Source organism: Xenopus laevis, chromosome 4L, assembly GCF_017654675.1.
Source record: "Xenopus laevis strain J_2021 chromosome 4L, Xenopus_laevis_v10.1, whole genome shotgun sequence".
Taxonomy (NCBI): Eukaryota; Metazoa; Chordata; class Amphibia; order Anura; family Pipidae; genus Xenopus; species Xenopus laevis.
The window spans coordinates 81,146,883-81,166,006 of record NC_054377.1 but is presented as its reverse complement, the minus strand read 5'-3'; the positions used below and the strand labels follow the sequence as shown (position 1 = coordinate 81,166,006).

The 19,124-nt window shown below is 38.5% G+C and overlaps 1 protein-coding gene across 1 annotated transcript in view; it reads left to right on the top strand.

The window, feature by feature from the left end:
- The first annotated feature begins 24 nt into the window (after positions 1 to 24).
- hook1.L (hook microtubule-tethering protein 1 L homeolog) overlaps positions 25 to 19,124 on the top strand; it is a 44,265-nt gene continuing 25,165 nt past the window's right edge. Inside the window, exons 1-5 of the mRNA XM_018258275.2 lie at positions 25 to 192; positions 13,505 to 13,590; positions 14,959 to 15,031; positions 15,669 to 15,719; positions 17,191 to 17,323. Coding sequence (XP_018113764.1) covers positions 148 to 192; positions 13,505 to 13,590; positions 14,959 to 15,031; positions 15,669 to 15,719; positions 17,191 to 17,323 — 388 coding nt within the window. The 5' untranslated portion in view covers positions 25 to 147. The remainder of the gene's footprint in view (positions 193 to 13,504; positions 13,591 to 14,958; positions 15,032 to 15,668; positions 15,720 to 17,190; positions 17,324 to 19,124) is intronic.

Sequence of the window (19,124 nt, the reverse complement as noted above, 5' to 3'; positions counted from 1 at the left end):
GGAGGCTATAGCTTTTCAGCCCATGCCTCCTAGTCTCTATGATCCCGCCCCTGTTCTTCAGGTGAGGTCAACCGCAGTCGGAGGAAGAAGGGGGTGGGGGGAAAAAAGTGACAGGTCTGGGATTAAAAAAAGGAAGCGACTGCAATCATGGCCGAGAAGGAGAACGAGCTGTGCGAGAGTCTAATTATCTGGGTAAGAAGGGGCTTAATGTACATGGCAAGGCTGACGTCATTTGAGCCTTTGGGAGTTGGGTAACCGAGTTACAATTAAGTGTCTTTTAACCTGAGCTCTAAGTCTCAGGACATTTTAGAGGGGATGCTGGGAGTTGTAGTTAATAAAACCAGAGGGCTGCGTTGATCCAGTCTGTAATGTAATGCTACGTATTGCAGAATAACTAACAAGCAGTTGGGAATTGCTGGAAGTGACTGGGAGAGGGGAGACCTTTAACCCGTGTGGGAATTGAGTAGAAACATCTCGAGGTCCCTGTTATAAGAGGCTACAGAAGGTGACTGTCACATTGCGGAATCATTTGCTAGGAAGTGCCATCAATCAGGAACTGCAGAGACACAGCACATGGCCATCATATACAGTAGATCCCCTATTTTATGTTTTTTCTGAGACCATGGAAATAAATATGTAAAATCTAGGAAAATGTAAAAATAAGAGAAATGTGACACATACAGTTAGCTCCATAAATATTTGGACAGATAATTTTTTTTTTTCTACTTTTAGTTCTGTACGTTACCACAATGAATTTGAAATGAAACAACTCAGATGCAGTTGAACTGCAGACTTTCCGCTTCAATTCAGTGGGTTGAACAAAAAGATTGCATAAAAATGTGAGGAACTAAAGCCTTTTTTTTAACACAATCACTTCATTTGAGGGGCTTAAAAGAAATTGGACAAATTAAAACACTGAAAATAAAATGTTCATTTCGAATAACAGCCTGAAGTCTTGAACTCATGGACATCACCAGATTCTGGGTTTCCTCCTTTTTAATGCTCTGCCAGGCCTTTACTGCAGCCGCTTTCAGTTGCTGTTTGTTTGTGGGCCTTTCTGTCCAAAATTTAGTCTTCAACAAGTGAAATGCATGCTATAGTGGGTTCAGATCAGATGACTGACTTGGCCATTCAAGAATATTGCACTTCTTTGCTTTAATAAACGCCTGGGTTGCTTTGGCTGTATGTTTTGGGTCATTGTCCATCTGTATTATGTAACGCCTCCCAATTAATTTGACTGCATTAAGCTGGATTTGAGCAGACAGTATGTCTCTGAGCACCTCAGAATTCATTTGGCTGCTTCTGTCCTGTGTCACATCATGGATAAACACTAGTGTCCCAGTGCCACTGGCAGCCATGCACGCCCAAGCCATCACACTGCCTCCTCCATGTTTTAATGGTCAGGCTGGGCCCTGCCGTCCCAGACCGACCCTGGTCCCCATGACGTCATGGGGGAGCTAATCAGCACTAGGAACCAGCCGCAACCTTAGCTCCTAACCATTTGGCGGAAAGTTTTGAGGGGGGAAAGTGAAAGTGTCGCAGCCGCTGTTTGGAGGAGAGGGTAAGGATTCCTGTCAGAGCCCGCATCGTTTCTCCCGAGGGTGGTCCCTGTCAAACGTTCCCTCAGTCAGTGACACATTTGCGGCCTGCATCGTTCCTTCATGCCCCCGCCGCAGCATGGCTGGTGAGCTCCGCCCGTGGGAGATAGCACATACCCCTCTACTGCCTGTGCACGAAGGCCGCTCTGCCTTGTTGTAAAAGCACGCACACGCAGGGGTATGTGGCGGCAGCGGCACAGAATTGTTTGTGGCTGGGGGGCCCCCCAGTCCGACACTGCATGTTTTACAGATGATGTGGTATGCTTTGGATCATGAGATGTTCCGCACCTTCTCCATACTTTTTTCTTGCCATCATTCTGGTAGAGGTTGATCTTGGTTTCATCTGCCCAAAGCATGTTTTTCCAGAACTGTGCTGGCTTTTTTTTTAGATTTTTTTTTTAGATTTTTTTTTTTTTAGCAAAGTCCAATCTAGCCTTTCTATTCTTGATGCTTATGAGTGACTTGCACCTTGCAGTGCACCTTCTGTATTTACTATCATGCAGTCTTCTCCTGGAGAGTGTTGTTCACTTCTTTGGCTGTTGTGAAGGGGTTTCTCTTCACCATGGAAATGATTCTGCGGTCACTTGCAGAGTGATTTGTCTAAGTTGGAAAACTGGGCAGCAAACTGGAAAATGAGGTTCAATGTTGATAAATGCAAGGTTATGCACTTTGGCAAAAATAATATAAATGCAAGTTATACACTAAATGGCAGTTTGTTGGGAGTTTCCTTAAATGAGAAGGATCTAGGGTTTTTTTGTAGATAACAAGTTGTTGGGATGAAAACATAATTATGCCTCTTTATATGTCCCTGGTGAGGCCTCATCTGGAGTATGCAGTGCAGTTTTGAACTCCAGTCTTTAAGAGGAATATAAATGAGCTGGAGAGACGTGCAACTAAATTGGTTAGAGGGATGGAAGACTTAAATTATGAGGGTAGACTGTCAATGTTGGGGTTGTTTTCTCTGGAAAAAAGGCACTTGCGAGGGGACATGATTACACTTTACAAGTACATTAGAGGACATTATAGACAAATAGCAGGGGACCTCTTTATCCATAAAGTGGATCACCGTACCAGAGGCCACCCCTTCAGACTAGAAGAAAAGAACTTTCATTTGAAGCAACGTAGGGGGTTCTTCACAGTCAGGACAGTGAGGTTGTGGAACGCACTGCCGGGTGATGTTGTGATGGCTGATTCAGTTAATGCCTTTAAGAATGGCTTGGATGATTTTCTGAACAGACATAATATCAAAGGCTATTGTGATACTAAACTCTATAGTTAGTATAGGTTTGGGTATATAGAATTTGTGTGAAAGTAGGGAGGAGTGTGTGTATGGATGCTGGGTTTTCATTTGGAGGGGTTGAACTTGATGGACTTTGTCTTTTTTCAACCTGATTTAACTATGTAACTGTGTCATCCACCACTGTTGTCTTTCGTGGACATCCAGGTCTTTTGGCGAGTTCACCAGTGTTTTCTTTCTTTCTCCGGATGTACTGTAGATTTTGCCACTCCTAATAATGTAGCAATTTCTCGGATGGGTTTTTTCTGTTATTGCAGCTTAAGGATGGCCCACACATGCCCATGAAATAGCCTTTAAGTAAATTGTCCAATTACTTTTGAGCCCCTGAAATTAAGTGATGGTTTTAAAAAAGGCTTAAGTTCCTCACATTTTATGCAATCTTTTTGTTCAACCCACTGAATTAAAGCTGAAAGTCTGCAGTTCAACTGCATCTGAGTTGTTTCATTTAAAATTCCTTGTGGTAGTGTACAGAGCCAAAATTAGAAAAAAAAAGTTGTCTGTCCAAATATTTATGGACCTAACTGTGTGTGCAGGAATAATTTATTTGAGATAGTTACTTTACTGCATTATTTCACAGGTTTTAGCAGTAATGTACAGAAACTTCAGCACAGGTTGCCTCTCCAAACTGCTTCTAACAGTCTTGTGTTTTTTCCCCACTCCCTCCTTGTTCAATACAGCTGCTGCTTCCCTTTACTACTCACAGCCTTGTGTCCTGGCCCCTTTCTCCTCTAAAGATACCCATTAACCAGTCATTACACAGCTTTAGGACTGCACATGAATTTAAAGAAAGAAATACTGAGTGACAAGGGTTGGGCTCTGTTCTTTGTACAAAAAATCATAAAACAAAATTAGAAAAGAAAAAAGGAAGGAGAGTTATGCAGCAGTCTCTCCCTGGGAGAACCCCCAGTCCAAGGGTTTTCAGACGTTCTGAAGTATACCAAATTTTAAAGGTGGGAAGAGACCCAATGGAAGTAAAGCAATAGCCCAAGAATTAATAAAGTTAATTAATAAAGTCCTTTGTTAGGACATACATAAGCCCCGTGCCTGAGTGGGCACTTACTCATAGGCTGATGAGTAAGTGTTCACTCAGGCACAAAACGCGTTAGGCTTATGTATGTCCTAATAAAGTCTTTTTAACTTTATTAGTACTTGGGCTGCTGCTTTACTTCCAGTGGGATATGTTTGGGCATTTGAGTACTTCAGATGCCAGGGTCTATTTTGGATCTCAGTCCAGACCTTACAGCTGGGCTGCTTACATGCACAATACATTAAAATCGAAACTTCAGTCAAACTTACTTTACGGCTCATATGCACAGCCCAGATTTGTAGTGATGATCCCTAGCCAGAAAAGAAGATGGCAGGGTGGCACTCACTAGAGTACTATGCTGGGCAAAGAGGAGCGAGCCTGCACAAATATAATCACTGTGGGGTTGTTAACAAATTGGCAGCCCACCCTTGGTTCTGTTTAGCATGGTGTTATGTGTTCATGTGCAGTGCAGTGTAACATATTTTGCACATTTTTAATGAATATGCCACTAGGAATTTTGCAGGACATTATTGGCTATAAGAATCTGTGAGTTATTTTCATGGCAGTGCACCATAAATTCCAAGCCCATCAATAATTGTAGGATAATAATAACGAGTAATGTAAAGTCGCCCATGATAGCTATCGGCAACACTTGGCCTATTTACCAAGTTTGAAACAGTAACTTTACCCCAGTGTTGCAGTGAATTAGAAGATGGTGCCTTCTCAGTTATTGAAAACTGTAATTAGTAGACCACAATTTTTAAAAGTATTCTAACGATTTTAGGCAGGCAAGCAGTATAAAAAAACAGAAAAATGTGTGTGTGAAAATTAGTAAATCAAATATTTGTCTGAAATCTAACTGTTCAACCGGTTATTTCTGATATTAGGATCAGGCCCGGACTGAGAATTAAAAAAGGCCCTGGCATTTCAGGTACACAGAGGCCCAATCAGCCCACAAAGAGGCCCAAACAGACCCCACCAGCCCACTAAATACTGACTTTCTATGGGACCTTATAGCAGCCCCTCTGGCATTTGCCAGAACCCACAGATTGCCAGTCCGGGCCTGATTAGGATCCATACCAATGTATCCAAACATAATATCCAGCCAATGGTTAATTGCCTCTAGTGAGAAATGCGTAAGGCTTTTTCAGAGATGCTTTATCAATAAAAATATTTCCTGCTTCATTTATTTGGCCTGAATGTTGACTTCATGAGGGCCCACTTGTTTTTTTTTGTTTTGTAACATACAGTCATTTGAAAGAGTAACTACACCTCATTTAAAGTTTTTTTTTCTTTTTTTAACATCCGTAGAGAGATCAATATTTGATCTTCATTCAAATAGTATATAGAGGTAAAGGTGTTGTAATTAAACCAAAGACAAAATTGACTTTGAAATTATTTATTTAACAAAGAAAATAAACATTATAGGCTGTTTCATTCTATGGAAAAAGTATGTTTCCTAATACCTTGTTTTGCCTACCCCCTTTGGCAGAAATGACCACAAGCAGGCAATTCTTATAACTGTCTACCCATCTTTGACATAATCAGTCATGTTGCAAAGTCCATTTTTGGTTGACCTTTAACCAGATGGTATCACATTATTCTTAACACCCTCTAGTACAATGAAGAATTCATAGTGGATTCTGTTATTGTGAGCTGGCCAGGATCCGATGCAGCACAACAGCACAAAACCATAACATTTCCACGTCCATGCTTTAAAATTGGTATCTGCTTCTTCTGGTGAAATGGTTGGTTTTTGCCAACTGTGGGGACAAATAACTCTATCTGTGCCTTGTCTGTCCAGAACACATTGTTCCAAAGGTTTCATAGACTACAAAAGAAAAAAAAACATGATCTATTTGAGTAATATGTTGGCTGTATAGGGTAGTGTATTCTAGTGCAAAGCTCCCGATCATGTATATGCAGACAGACAGAGAGAGAGAGAGAGACTGTATTTTGCTCACAAAATGCTGTGCACTTTAGATGCCCATCAATTAAACATTTGCTGTGTATGTCCTGTTTATCTATTGGTAACCCTCAGATATTACGTTTTTTTTGTTTCTCGTTTGCAATTCACATTCATCACTTGGTTATTTCTCAACAGCAATAACAAGCAAACATTCTTCAGCTTGCTCAGACTTCACCCTTCTGTACACTGTCTTATTTTACAATCTGTATTTTTTTTAGTGTAGTTTTACCATAGGAGCCTATGTCAAGCTTCCTGCTCTGCAGGAATACACCCAGTGCTAATCACTGACTATCAGTTAAGCTTTTATTGTATGTTTGATTTGTGCATCACATAATTACTGCCTTGTATAATTAATACAAGCCAAATATGACACACAGGCCATTTCAACAGCCAGTACTAATTAAGTACTTAAAACTGACTTTGCAACACGGTTACTTTCAGTACAGAAAAATATATTTCTATTAAATGGTCTTATGTTAGTTAGCCTTTGCTCACACTCTCACCTGTTTTCATGCTCCATGCAGAAAGTCTATGTATGCTTCAAACGCACTTGACCATCTTTGCAATGATGCAGGGGTCACATTGGTAGCCTACCTGTCATCACCACCCATCAGGTCATATTTTTACAATGAACATGTTTATGTTGGCTCCAATGCACCCTCCCAAACAATAGCCTTAACAACGAATGTGTCCATGTATCACTCATCATCATCATTTATTTATATAGCGCTGTCAAGATACGCAGTGCTTTACTGCAGTTATAGCAAACAGGGAATAAATGGTGGATAACAAACAAGGATTACAGAGTACAATAGGGTTAGAAGGGCCTAGAGATTAGAGTTTACAAACTAAAAGGTTAGGGTACAATTGAGACATTAGGATTATATAAACATTTTGTCATTTTTGATACAGCAATGATTGATTAAGGTACATCAAATAAGCCTCTTTAAACAGATGGGTCTTTAAGGAGCGCTTGAAAGTTTGGAAAGAAGGAGAAAGTCTGACAGCTTGTGGCAGAGAGTTCCAGAGAAAAGCAGAAGCCCGAGAGAAGTCTTGTAGACGAGAATGGGCAGAAGTGATCAGAGGAGAAGTGAGGCGAAGATCAGAAGCAGAGCGAAGGTTTCGTGAAGGAGTGTATTTGGAGATTAGAGATGAAATATAGGGAGGGGTTTCATTATTAAGGACCTTGAATGTGAGTGTAAGTAATTTGAATTTGAATCACTAGCAACAAGGCAGAGATCATCAGTGTTGTTTGCAGCAACATCCTTGGTAACCCATTATTTCCTATTGCCTGCTTGGGTCACCATCTGAAAGTGATGCCAAAAAATATGCAGGCTGTAAACATCATTGCCATTCTCCATAACCTTGCCTATGGCACATGGACACAGTTTGGTAAGTGAACTATAAGCTAACATTTACTGGGATGCTTTCCTGTAAGGGATTCAGCTATAAAATACACCCAAACTGTTTAGACTTATATATAGACTTTCAAATATAAATCAGATTATTAGAAAGATGACCAGTAAATGTTGCCCTGGGTTACTTGACCTGTAGCAGACTTTGCACCTTTTATTACATTACACTTAGATGGTTCATTACTTTACTCCACAGCCAAACCGGTCCGGACTGAGAATTAATCAAGTACATAGAGGCCCAATCAGCCCACACAGAGGCCCAAACAGCCCCCCACCAGCCCACTAAATACTGACTTTCTATGGCACCTAATAGCAGCCCCTCTGGCATTTGCCAGAACCCACAGATTGCCAGTCCGGGCCTGCAGCCAAACATTGTTTCCTGCTACAGTTAGTTTTCTTGCTGTTTGACAGTTCGGTTTTCTAAGTCGCTGGCAGTTTGTGTTACCTGGGAAATTACCCAAGCTTGTTCCTTAACCACAACATTCTTTATCTTTTCATTTTTACAAGTTACTAAGGGATCTTAAGGACTGTGGTAAATAAGAACAGGGTTGCAAAAAAAGCCCTAGGTCCCATAATTCAAATATAGAAAAGTGTTCTGCACTCCGCAAACTCTTAAATTACAAAAGTACTTATTAAAGCATAATTTAAAAAATACAGACTCCACAGTCTATGGCCTAAAGCTCTAGCCCTGTCCACAGAATTTGTATATTTTAAGTTATGCTTAAATAAAGAGTTTTGCAATTTATAGAAGAGTTTTGGAGTGCAAAAAGATTTTCTATAGTCTTCATCTGTTGCTTCTATTAAGTCTGGTACTTGTTATAAAAGAAACTGGAAGGCTGAAAGAATGCACAAATATTATTTGGAATAGAACAATGTATTCATTTAGGGGCCTATTTATTAAGCCTCAGATATTTCTGGTCAAGTTTTTAAAGGGAAAAATCTGAATTTTTAGGGTAGGACTACATAGATGTTTTCGGCTCGATCTGATACGCCGCAAGAAAACAGCAAATCGCATGTGACGGAAATAAGGTAAGTGAATGAATTGTCGGATGGTGTCGCAGCGTTGATCCGACGTGACACGACTGTCGGTTGCAGACGCTGCAGGTTGCGTCTGCATGCGACAGTCGTGTCGGATCAATGCTGCGACTTCATCCGACATTTCCATTAGGGATGCACTGAATCCAGGAGTCGGTACAGGATTCGGCCTTTTTCAGCAGGATTCGGATTCGGCCGAATCTTTCTGGCCGAACCGAATCCTAATTTGCATATACAAATTAGGGTTGGAGAGGGAAATTGTGTGACTTTTTGCGATTTGACGCCGGCGTTTTCTTGCAGTGCATCGGATCGCGCTGAAAATGTCCATGTAGTCCTACCCTTAGAGGGAAATAAACCTTGAATTTTTGAAGATTTATTAAGCTCCAAAAATAAGAATCCAAAAATACTACAGCTGAAACCTGTTGAAGTCATGTAAAATGAAGATGTTTTTTGCCTTTGTCATGTTCAAGGGTTTTGGGCAGTTTGATGCTGGTTTTTGTTTGAAAATTGGAAAAATTTGTGGTTTTCGGGCGATAATTAGAAAAAGTGGTACAATTTGAACTGTCGCAGATTTTGTAAATACTTTTCCTGCATGTACAATTTTCGTTTGGATTTTTTAGTTAATTAAGACAAATTGTGGTTGGGAGTTAGGTCGAATTTTTATTTTTTAAATAATGAGATAAATTGAAGTCTTAATAAATACCCCCCATAGTGTTATCTCCAGTATAATTTATGTGTAAAAATAATAAATGTGATACAATAAAACAGTAGCTTGTACTTGATCCAAACTAAGCTATAATTAATCCTTATAGGAGGCAAACCAGTATATTGGGATTGTTTTAATGTTTATATGAATTTGTAGTAGACTTAAGGTATGAAGATCCAGATTACAGAAAGATCTGTTATCCAGATTGCGCATTCTGGATAACAGGTCCCATACCTGTATTAGACTCTAAAGAAAATGTTCTATCAGTTCTTGGAAGGCATGCTGCATTCTGCTTTTTTTTTATCCAACAAGATGTCGGCAGGTTTTTTTCTTTTCCACGTGCATCTATGTAAGTTAATATGATTGAATAGATGCAGTTCTTTACAGGCGGTAGCCATCACTGAATGTCTGCTTCAAATAGTTTTAATCACATCATAAGCATAAATGGAATTAAATAATTGCATACATTTCTTAATTTTAACTTTTGTGAGATAAGGAATATGATAAATGTGATGTTTTCTATTCTATAACTGTAGTGTGAGACACCCCGTATTTGAACATAACCAGATCTTGACTTGCGCTAAAGTCTTGCATACAACTTGATTTGGCTTATTTTACCACAGTATATGCTAGAATCCTGATTTTTACATGGGGTTGTTGTGCAAGTAAGCATTTGTATTAATATTGTCTGTCCAGCTTTACAGCATGGTTGTGTTTTAAAAGGCAACAGGACGCTCTATAATTTCCTGTAATTTGATGTAGCCGTCTGTGTGATCTTAAGCTTGTCAAATATTTAAAAGCACACTGGGAGGTAGTTTCATTCAGCATTTTGAGGTCAGTTTACAATGGTACTTTTATTTTATGCTGTTGTAGGTGTGAAACGTTACAGGAACACTATACTTAAACAGAATCTAAAAATAAATTGGCATCTTTTTTGTTTTTTCCTATACTTGTGTAAGACTATAATAAATTGAGCGGCCCCATTATTCTAACTTGTAGCTTTACCCCACTAATGGCTCAGGAAGAGACCTATATTCCTCAAGGGGTGAGCCCTCACAACGGTGTACTGGCAGGGTGTCGTGAAACTGTAACTGTATGCAATGCACAATTATTGGGCACCAGTGGAGCTTGAACAGTAACTGAACTGATTTATTAACACAGATCCACATCGGAGAATAGAGCAATGATACAACCATGGTGTAATAGTCAATACATACTCACAATGCAGACCAATTGTAGATCTTTCCCTTTGATAGTGCTTGAGAGGGAAATATCAGTCTACCCAGTGTTTCTCCTGTTTCCTCTGGGGACACCTCTTATGGGAAACCCAGGGGGAGCTATCTAAGGCCCTATTGCCCTGTCTCTGGTTCCCTGACAAGGCAACAATGCCCTTGGGATCTAATCCCTTCAATCACTCCTTGGAGGAGCCAAAGCTATTCAATATAGGTAGCCCTAAATTAGCTTTCTCTCCTAGAGATACTATTACAACACCTAGCTACGCCTTACTAGTTCTGACTAATGACGGGAGGCTCAAATCCACTTAGGAGAGAGAGGTTCAGGAAAAAGCCTCTGGCAAAATCCCTCCTGAGCCCACATGGCTCAAGCAATATATATTATAGCACAGTGGCACCTAGCGCCTGGGATAGCTAGGGGTTATACTGTGACCTAAGAAATGGGGCATTACACCTTCCCTTAGACCAAGGGTCCCCTTGGGCACAATCTTTTGGGGAATGCCAAGTATTATAAAGTTTATTATTACGCTGTACCTTGTACTTGATTCAAACTAAGTTATAATTAATAGGGATGCACTGAATCCACCATTTTGGATTCGGCCGAACCCCCGAGTCCTTTGCGAAAGATTCGGCCGAATACCGAACCAAATCCTAATTTGCATATGCAAATTAGGGGTGGGAATGGGGGATACATTTTTTACTTCCTTGTTCTGTGACAAAAAGTCACACAATCTCCCTCCCGCCCTAATTTGCATATTCGCATATGCACAGGCAGAAGGATTCGGCCGAATCCTGCTGAAAAAGCGCGAATCCCGAACTGAATCCTGGATTCGGTGCATCCCTAATAATTAATCCTTATTGGAAGCAAAACCAGTCTATTCAGTTTATTTAATGTTTAAATGATTTTCTAGTAGACTTAAGGTATGAAGATCCAATTTTTGGAAAGATCCATTATCTGGAAGACCCCAGGTCCCGAGCATTCTGGATAAAGGGTCGCATACCTGTATTTATTATCCTGGCTAAGATTGGTGTATTTAATGCCAAACCGAATTGCACATTTTTAATCACACTGCAAATGTCCATAAGGGCTTTTTAAATATGGTATAAATGCAAATTGTAAATACCGTATTTATGCACACAATCTGCATTTGAGTTACAACAGAACTTTGGTGGTGGAGAAAATATTAGCAACACGGTTTTCACAAATTGCGAATTGAAATTACAACCTTATACATACCCATATAATTTGAGAGCCATTTGCTAATATTTTTGTGCAATGTGAAAATCGCAAAAAAAACGGAAAGTCAGGCAATATTTCAGCGTTCAGGAAAAAACGCGCAATACAACCATTTGCGAATAAATATGCACTGCACAAACTTTATAAATGACCCCCACTGTGCTTACACATACATGCTAGGTTATGTCACCCAATGAATGGACAGGTCTGTGTCTTTTACTCCCACACTTCTTCCTGTTACAGACTGGGATTCACAATAGGCCTCTGCATTCCAAGTACACAAAGGCCCAAACAGTCCTCAAGGGGCCCAATAAGTAGTAACTGTCTATGACAACTTACAGCAGCCCATTTTGTATGTCACACAATATTGCCAGTCCGGGCATTGGCAAAAAGACGTGTCTATGGGCAACTGTAAGGAGGTGCTGTGGACTTACAAACATGCCTCTGCTGCCTTCTCCACCAGCCCTGTCAGTACTGTGCATCCAGTGCTAACTGTCAAGGTAACTAGCAAGTGCGTTGCGAGTGAATGGCATGGTGACAAGGGGGATTTAAATTTGGGTGGTAGCCAAGCAGGCGCCTTGCCTTGGGTGCCTGTCCCCACTGGCCCAGCTCTGGTTACAGTTAGCACTGTATTATTTCCTGCCAAGTGATCTCTAAGGGATTGCACAGACCATCACATAATGGTGGCTCATGTTAATAGATGTAAAAAAAGCAATATTTACTGATACCATATTGTCAAGATTCTTTAATAGGTCACTTGTTAACATACATGATCTGTTGGTTAAGTATTGATTCTGAAGGTATACTTTCCCTTTAATATAAATGTTTTTATTTTTAGCTTTAGTCATTTGTTCATTTTTTTTAGTTCATAAATGTCATCAAGAGCTGTGGCAGTTTGTCCTCCATGGAATTCTCAGGGAGAACACCCTCAATTGCCTGTCAGAAAATTAATAGAAAGCCGTGAAAGACTGTAGTGACAGGCAAATAACACTCTCTCCTTGTGGAAGTCACAGCACCACATGTACTATAGCTGGTATACTCAAGATCAGTTCTGATTAAAGTGACAAAAGCAGATTATTTTGTATGCAGTTCTCAGAATGTGTCAGCTGATACTAACTGTAGTAGTGTACAGATAGTGCAGGTATGGGATCTGTTATCCGGAAACCTGTTATCCAGAAAGCTTGGAATTACGGAAAAGCCGTCTCCAATAGACTCCCAAAAAATTATTTCCTTTTTCTCTGTAGTAAAGAAACCATACATTGTACTTGATCCTAACTAAGATATAATGAATCCTTATTGGAGGCAAAGCAGTTTTATTGGGTTTTATGTTTTCATTTTTTTTTTTTTGTAAAGGTAAGGTATGGAGCTCCAAATTACAGAAAGGCCCCTTATTCAGAAAACCCAGGTCCCGACCATTCTGCATAACAGGTCCCAAACCTGTAATGCTCTTCTTCTCTTTGCTCTGGAATTGTAAAGATTGTCATTGTACAGGTATAGGATCTGTTATCCAGAAAGCTCAGGATTAAGGGAAGGCCATCTCCCCTAGAATGTTTTTTTAGCAGACTTAAGGCATGTAGATCCAAATTACAGGAAGATTCCTTATCTGGAAAAAATCAGGTGCCAAAGATTTTGGATAATAGATCCCATACCTGCAGTAGGTTTTGCTGTAACTGGAACCAAACCAAGAAGCCTAAGCATGAAATATATATTCTCTGACCATTATTCATGCTCCATCCAGCTTTTCATTTGGTATTGTTCATTCAGGTGTACATTCTGTTACATGTCCTCAATGAGTGTTCCAGCTGAGTACATGTGATTGAAAACAGAGAGTCTGGATACTTTGGAAAATGTATATTTATTGAACCACCCTCCTTTCATAATACTAAGCTGAATGTAAATACCAGAGTCATCATAAAATCTGTGCCGGAAATACGGCATACCCATGTTTGGACTTTTTCCTTGTGCTAATTTTCACTTTGTTTCGACAGCTGCAAACTTTCAATACTGCTGCTCCTTGTCAAACTATCCAGGACTTGACCAATGGTGTTGCCATGGCACAGATACTGCATGAGATGTAAGTTGTTACACAGAACTGAAGATGACATGCATTCCCCTTATATCATCTCCATATTATATCAAATTGAACCAGTCTATTCCCTTTGTTTACACAAGTGGTGTTTTCATATTTAATTTAATGGTTTGTGCCAGTCCCTATTGCCTAAATAACTATTTTTTTAAAATGTCATTAAAAATGGTCACTTGAGACCGTTTTGAGTACTGGAAAAGTTGCTATGTTTTATATTTTGTAGTAAAGATGTCCCTTACCTTATCAGGAGCCTTCTGTATCCCACTGGGTACCTTCATGTACAGTGGCAACAAGTATTAGTCATATTGCCAGCCACACAAATATGTTAGGAAGAGATGAGGCATCCGCAATAGTGGAAATTGGTCTCTTATAGCCTGCTTCATGGGCAACATTGCTTGATCTTTTAATTGATATATGAACTAACTTCTCTTTTGAAATTACATCAGCTACCCTCCAGTCCATTTAAAACTATATCAGATAAGAAAGGGAAAAAAATAAATAGTTGCCTGGCTAAAATTGAGCCGAATTCATGGGTAGTTCCATCAAATCCCATGGTATTGTTCACTTTAATTTGCTTACATGTTTGAGTACAGCTATGGAATCAATAATTTGGAAATTGTAATCCAGAAAAGTCTAAATTACAGGAAAGGCCATCTCACATATAGTCCATTTTAAGCAAATAATTCTTAAGGATAATTTCCTATATTCTTTCTGCTAATACAACAGTGCCTTGTACTTGATCCCAACTAAGCTGCATGACTCTATATTGGTCACACAAAATCCTATTGGTTTTATTTAATGTTTAAACGTTTTTTAGCAAGTGTATTGTATCCTGATCTAGAATACAGAAATGTTCCAATCCCAGGCATTCTGGATAAGGGATCCTATACCGGTACCATATTCTGCATCAGCATATCTGTTTGTAATCCTACAAAGTGGTTCTGTATACAACAGAGGAGTCAAAGTTTTTCTATGTTCTGTAAATTCTCTCAACCAACACTGCAGATTAATTTTCATTATGTTGGGACTGGACTTTTTGTGTGAAGCAATAAATGTGTATGTATTTTGGTGGTCTCATTTATGTCCCATCCTGCCAAAAGCAGTGTCTCATGTAGCAGACATAAGCTGCAATGGGTTAAAATAATGCATAATACCTAGGCACTGGAAAATCAGCAAATATTGAATTGAATGCTGAAAATCTGTTACATTTAGGGGCTTATTTTCTAAACCTCAAATTTATCTGGTCTGGTGTTTTGGGGCCAAAAAAATAACCCCCCTTAATGTATTGCATATTATACTAGATACTTTGGTGTGAATTTTTAGGGTGCATCATAACTTTCCTTTATCTTTTAACAGAGATTACACATGGTTTGACGAAGGCTGGCTTTCCCGCATTAAAGATGATGTAGGGGACAATAAAAGAATTAAGGTAATTGTTTATCTTTTTATTTTATGGTATGCAAATAGCTGACAGTATGAAAATACAATTCTATGCAGTAGTGTAAATGTGTATAGTAAATGCAACTATTATATCTATACCCTCTAAAATGTGATTATCCTTCAAGCATGAAAACAAAGCTCTTTTAACTTGGCTGTGCGTAACTGCTAATATGAACTTGGCTGTAGGAGAGTATTTCTTCCTGTCCTGATTAATCTTGCAATCTTAATCTTCCAGTAATACATTTAATTTATTACACACAGGACATAAAACTGCATTTGCTGTGCTTGAGTCACCTGCAGTGTTTAGGGGCATGGTTTTCCGTAAGGACTAGGCAAATGGTCTGAGTCAGAGACAGACCACAATTTCTTTGTCAGGATCTGAGAAATGATGTATGTCTGTATAAATATAAATGTGTGTATGTATATTTGTGTGTGTATATATATATATATATATATATATATATATATATATATATTATTTTTTTGGCCCAATCAAATTAATATTCAGGTGATTATTACGTGAGGCAAACTACAGAAAATGAGCTTATGTCAAAAGGATGGGTATTTTTTCCCCTTCATAACCATGGTAACCAAAAATATTAAACTGTTATCGTTTTGTATTTAAGATTAATAATCTAAAGAAGATCCTACAAGGAATTGTTGATTATTACCGTGAGGTAAGAATGTTTCTATGACAGTTCTTAATTGTTTTTCCCTGTATTTCACAAACATTTAACTTTTATAAATTCTGATGCGTTCTTTCCTTTTCTTAAAGGGGTAGTATATGTAAGCCTATATAAATACTTTTAACAAGCATAGTAAACAGGACATGTTAAAAATGTGTTCTGCCTATTAATTTAAAAAAAAAAAAAAATCAAATGTGCACCAAAGACCATAACTATGGGATCCATAAAATACAGGAAAAACAAGTTTGTGCAATAAATTGCTATTTTGCGCCAGTAGCCTATTTTTATGTTTTTATTTTTTAGAATTATATATTTACCCTAATTCTTAGATCTCTTTCACAAATGCCCTATTGTTAATCCCTAAAGGGTTCTTCAAGAATGTAAACCAACAACTCCTGCCAAAATGGATGCAATTGTTGGATGTATTATTATTGTTGACATGTATTTATAAGGCACCAACATATTCCTCAGCAATGTACAATGAATCGGTGTATACATCAAACATACAAAGCAATTAATAACTGATAGAAGAGGTATTGATGCACCTAAACATGCCCCTAGCTGTTAGAGAAAATTTCACAAGAGACTTTGGGTCATCAAGGCTCAAGGTGCAGTTTATTTGCAGTTACACACTCGGTGTGGTGACAAGTTCGGTGATTCCCAAAGTTGTCCAACATAAGTTAAAAACTGTGGTCCTTTGTACAGATTGTTACACCCTGCAGCTGTTTGGGAAATAACTAGTTTAAAGAATGTCATTTTGATTTTGCACATGTGCGGTAGAATAACTGTGGCCATCTTAATGATGTCAAGCTAGCAGATATGGTGCATGCGTCGAATCGGTCTAATAGGAACTACTCAGAAGCGGCCACAGGGGAATTAAAAGGTTTCTAACAAAGAGGTAGTGTCCGGGTACGAAATAATTTACTCAAACTTATGGTAAAGGCTTTCCTTGTCCTTTAACAAAATAAGGGTATCCTCTCCTATTGCATACTGGTCCAGAATGTGGGTACCCAGGCTGCTAATGGGTGGATGTGTACTTAATTGTACATCTTTCCTCATTAAGTTTTATGGTAAATGGTTAACTATGCAGTGACATTTCTATTGAAAATAAAACAATAATTCTCCTTTAAAAGAAATGGGTCACTGCAATGAAGGCACTTTTCTTAATACAACATTTAAATTAATGCATGTTTGAGGCCAGTTACAAATTGTCCCCCCCCCCATTATAAATATAAATGTACCTCTTTGACCTATTTCATACATTTCCCTATATATCGGTATATACTGTATGTTTGAAACTGTAAAAGTGAATGCAGACACATGAGATACAAAACAGCTACTAAAGTTTTAACGTGTTTATTGTGACTATTTTATTGTTTCCAACTGAATATTAAATAAATACTGGGAGATGTAAAGTAACAATTAACGCAACATTTTAAAAAGTAAAACATTTTTTTCTTAGTTCTTAGACCAGCCTATTTCGGAATTCCTCCTTCCAAACCTAAATCTAATTGCAGACCATTCCGATGCAACAGAAATGGGCCGGTTACTTCAGTTGATATTGGGTTGTGCTGTTAACTGTGAAAAGAAACAAGGTACATTGCTCACATTATAGTTTCTCCTGACCTGTTTCCTCTACTACAGCTAGCACAACATGTTTTATACCTACTGCAGCTGAAGGGATTGTCATTTAAAATTTTTTTAAATGTAATATGTTCTCCTAGCTCCAAACTCCTTGTATCCTTTATTTGGGTTTAACTTAAATGGCTTCACATTTCTTGCAAGTTATTGCAACTCTTCTTTGTAACTAAGGAGGATAAACGGTGGAGGCCTTCAGATTTGACATTTTCAACTTAGAACAGTTTCTTAACCTTTTTCTCTGGGGACCCAGATTCATTACACTCATTTATTTTATTTTTTTCAGTTGTAGCAGGGCATTTGACTTTGTTAAAGGGTATAACTGAAGCCATCCTAAATATCATGGGCACTAATTCTTGGGTTCTCACCAATTTTATTTGACATTATGTGACATTCTTTGACTGTTTATTATAACAATCTTTAAAAGGAATGTAAACCTAAAATACATTTTTGCTAATTTCTTATGCATTCATTAAAATTTTTTATATTTTTTGGGGATTTTAAGTAAGTTGTAAATGTGATCGCTACTGAAAGCTGCATCTCTATGTCCCTTGTTCTCTGCACTAGTGGTTCTGACTTTTGAACAGCTGATTAATAGACCTTCCTTAAGGATCTGTAAGTGCAGAACCAGGACTTCAGAAAAGCCCAGTCAGATAAATTTTTTAGATTGCAGCAGCATTTAAAAATTTAAGCCATTTAACATTTTTAATTTACTGTTTGCATATTTGAAAGTTGCTTAGAACTACTTCTTTCATAAGGTAAAGATTTTTTGGGGAATTTACACCTCTTATCAGCTGTGGCTTTGTAGCCATAGCTGAACTACAGCTTACAGTATTCTAATGGCAAAGCTGAACATTTGCTGTTTGTTTTGCTAGTGTTTACAGACTTCTAATATACACCAACTACAGTAAGCAAGTGTCCCAGCTGATGCCGTGGTCTCACTAGATCACTAGTGAGATCACATCAGTAAAACACTAGATCAAACCAGTAATTTCCATATTTGCATGTTAACCAAGAGCCCCAACACACCTATCACATTAGAAGAACTGGAAAACTTAGTATATGCAGTTGCTCATTTTTATGTTCAACAGCAGTTTGTGCACCACAAGAATTGCTGTTTACAAGCTTTAAAGACTACAGAAAAAATTAAAATCTCTGGGACAGAGAAAGTGCTCCATCAGAAGTGATTGTGAACTAGGGGGCACATTTACTTAGCTCGAGTGAAGGATTAGAATGAAAAAACTTCGGATTTCGAAGTTTTTCTTGGCTACTTCGACCATCGAATTGGCTACTTCGACTTCGAATTGAACGATTCGAACTAAAAATCGTTTGACTATACGACCATTTGATAGTCGAAGTACTGTCTCTTTTAAAAAAAACTTTGACTACCTACTTAGCCACCTAAAACCTACCGAGCACCAATGTTAGCCTATGGGGACCTTCCCCATAAGCTTTCCTAGCAATTGCTGATCGAAGGAAAATCGTTTGATCGATGGATTAAAATCCTTTGAATCGTTTGATTTGAAGAATTTAATCGTTCAATCGAACGATTTTTCCTTTGATCGTTCGATCAAACTAAATGCGTTAAATCCTTCGACTTCGATATTCGAAGTCGAAGGATTTTACTTTGATGGTCGAATATCGAGGGTTAATTATATTCGACCCTTAGTAAATGTGCCCCTAGGTGTCAGGAAGGAAGAGGGTTCTGACGTGTTTACAGTCATAGATGCATGATTACTTTTTTTAATAAAATCATAC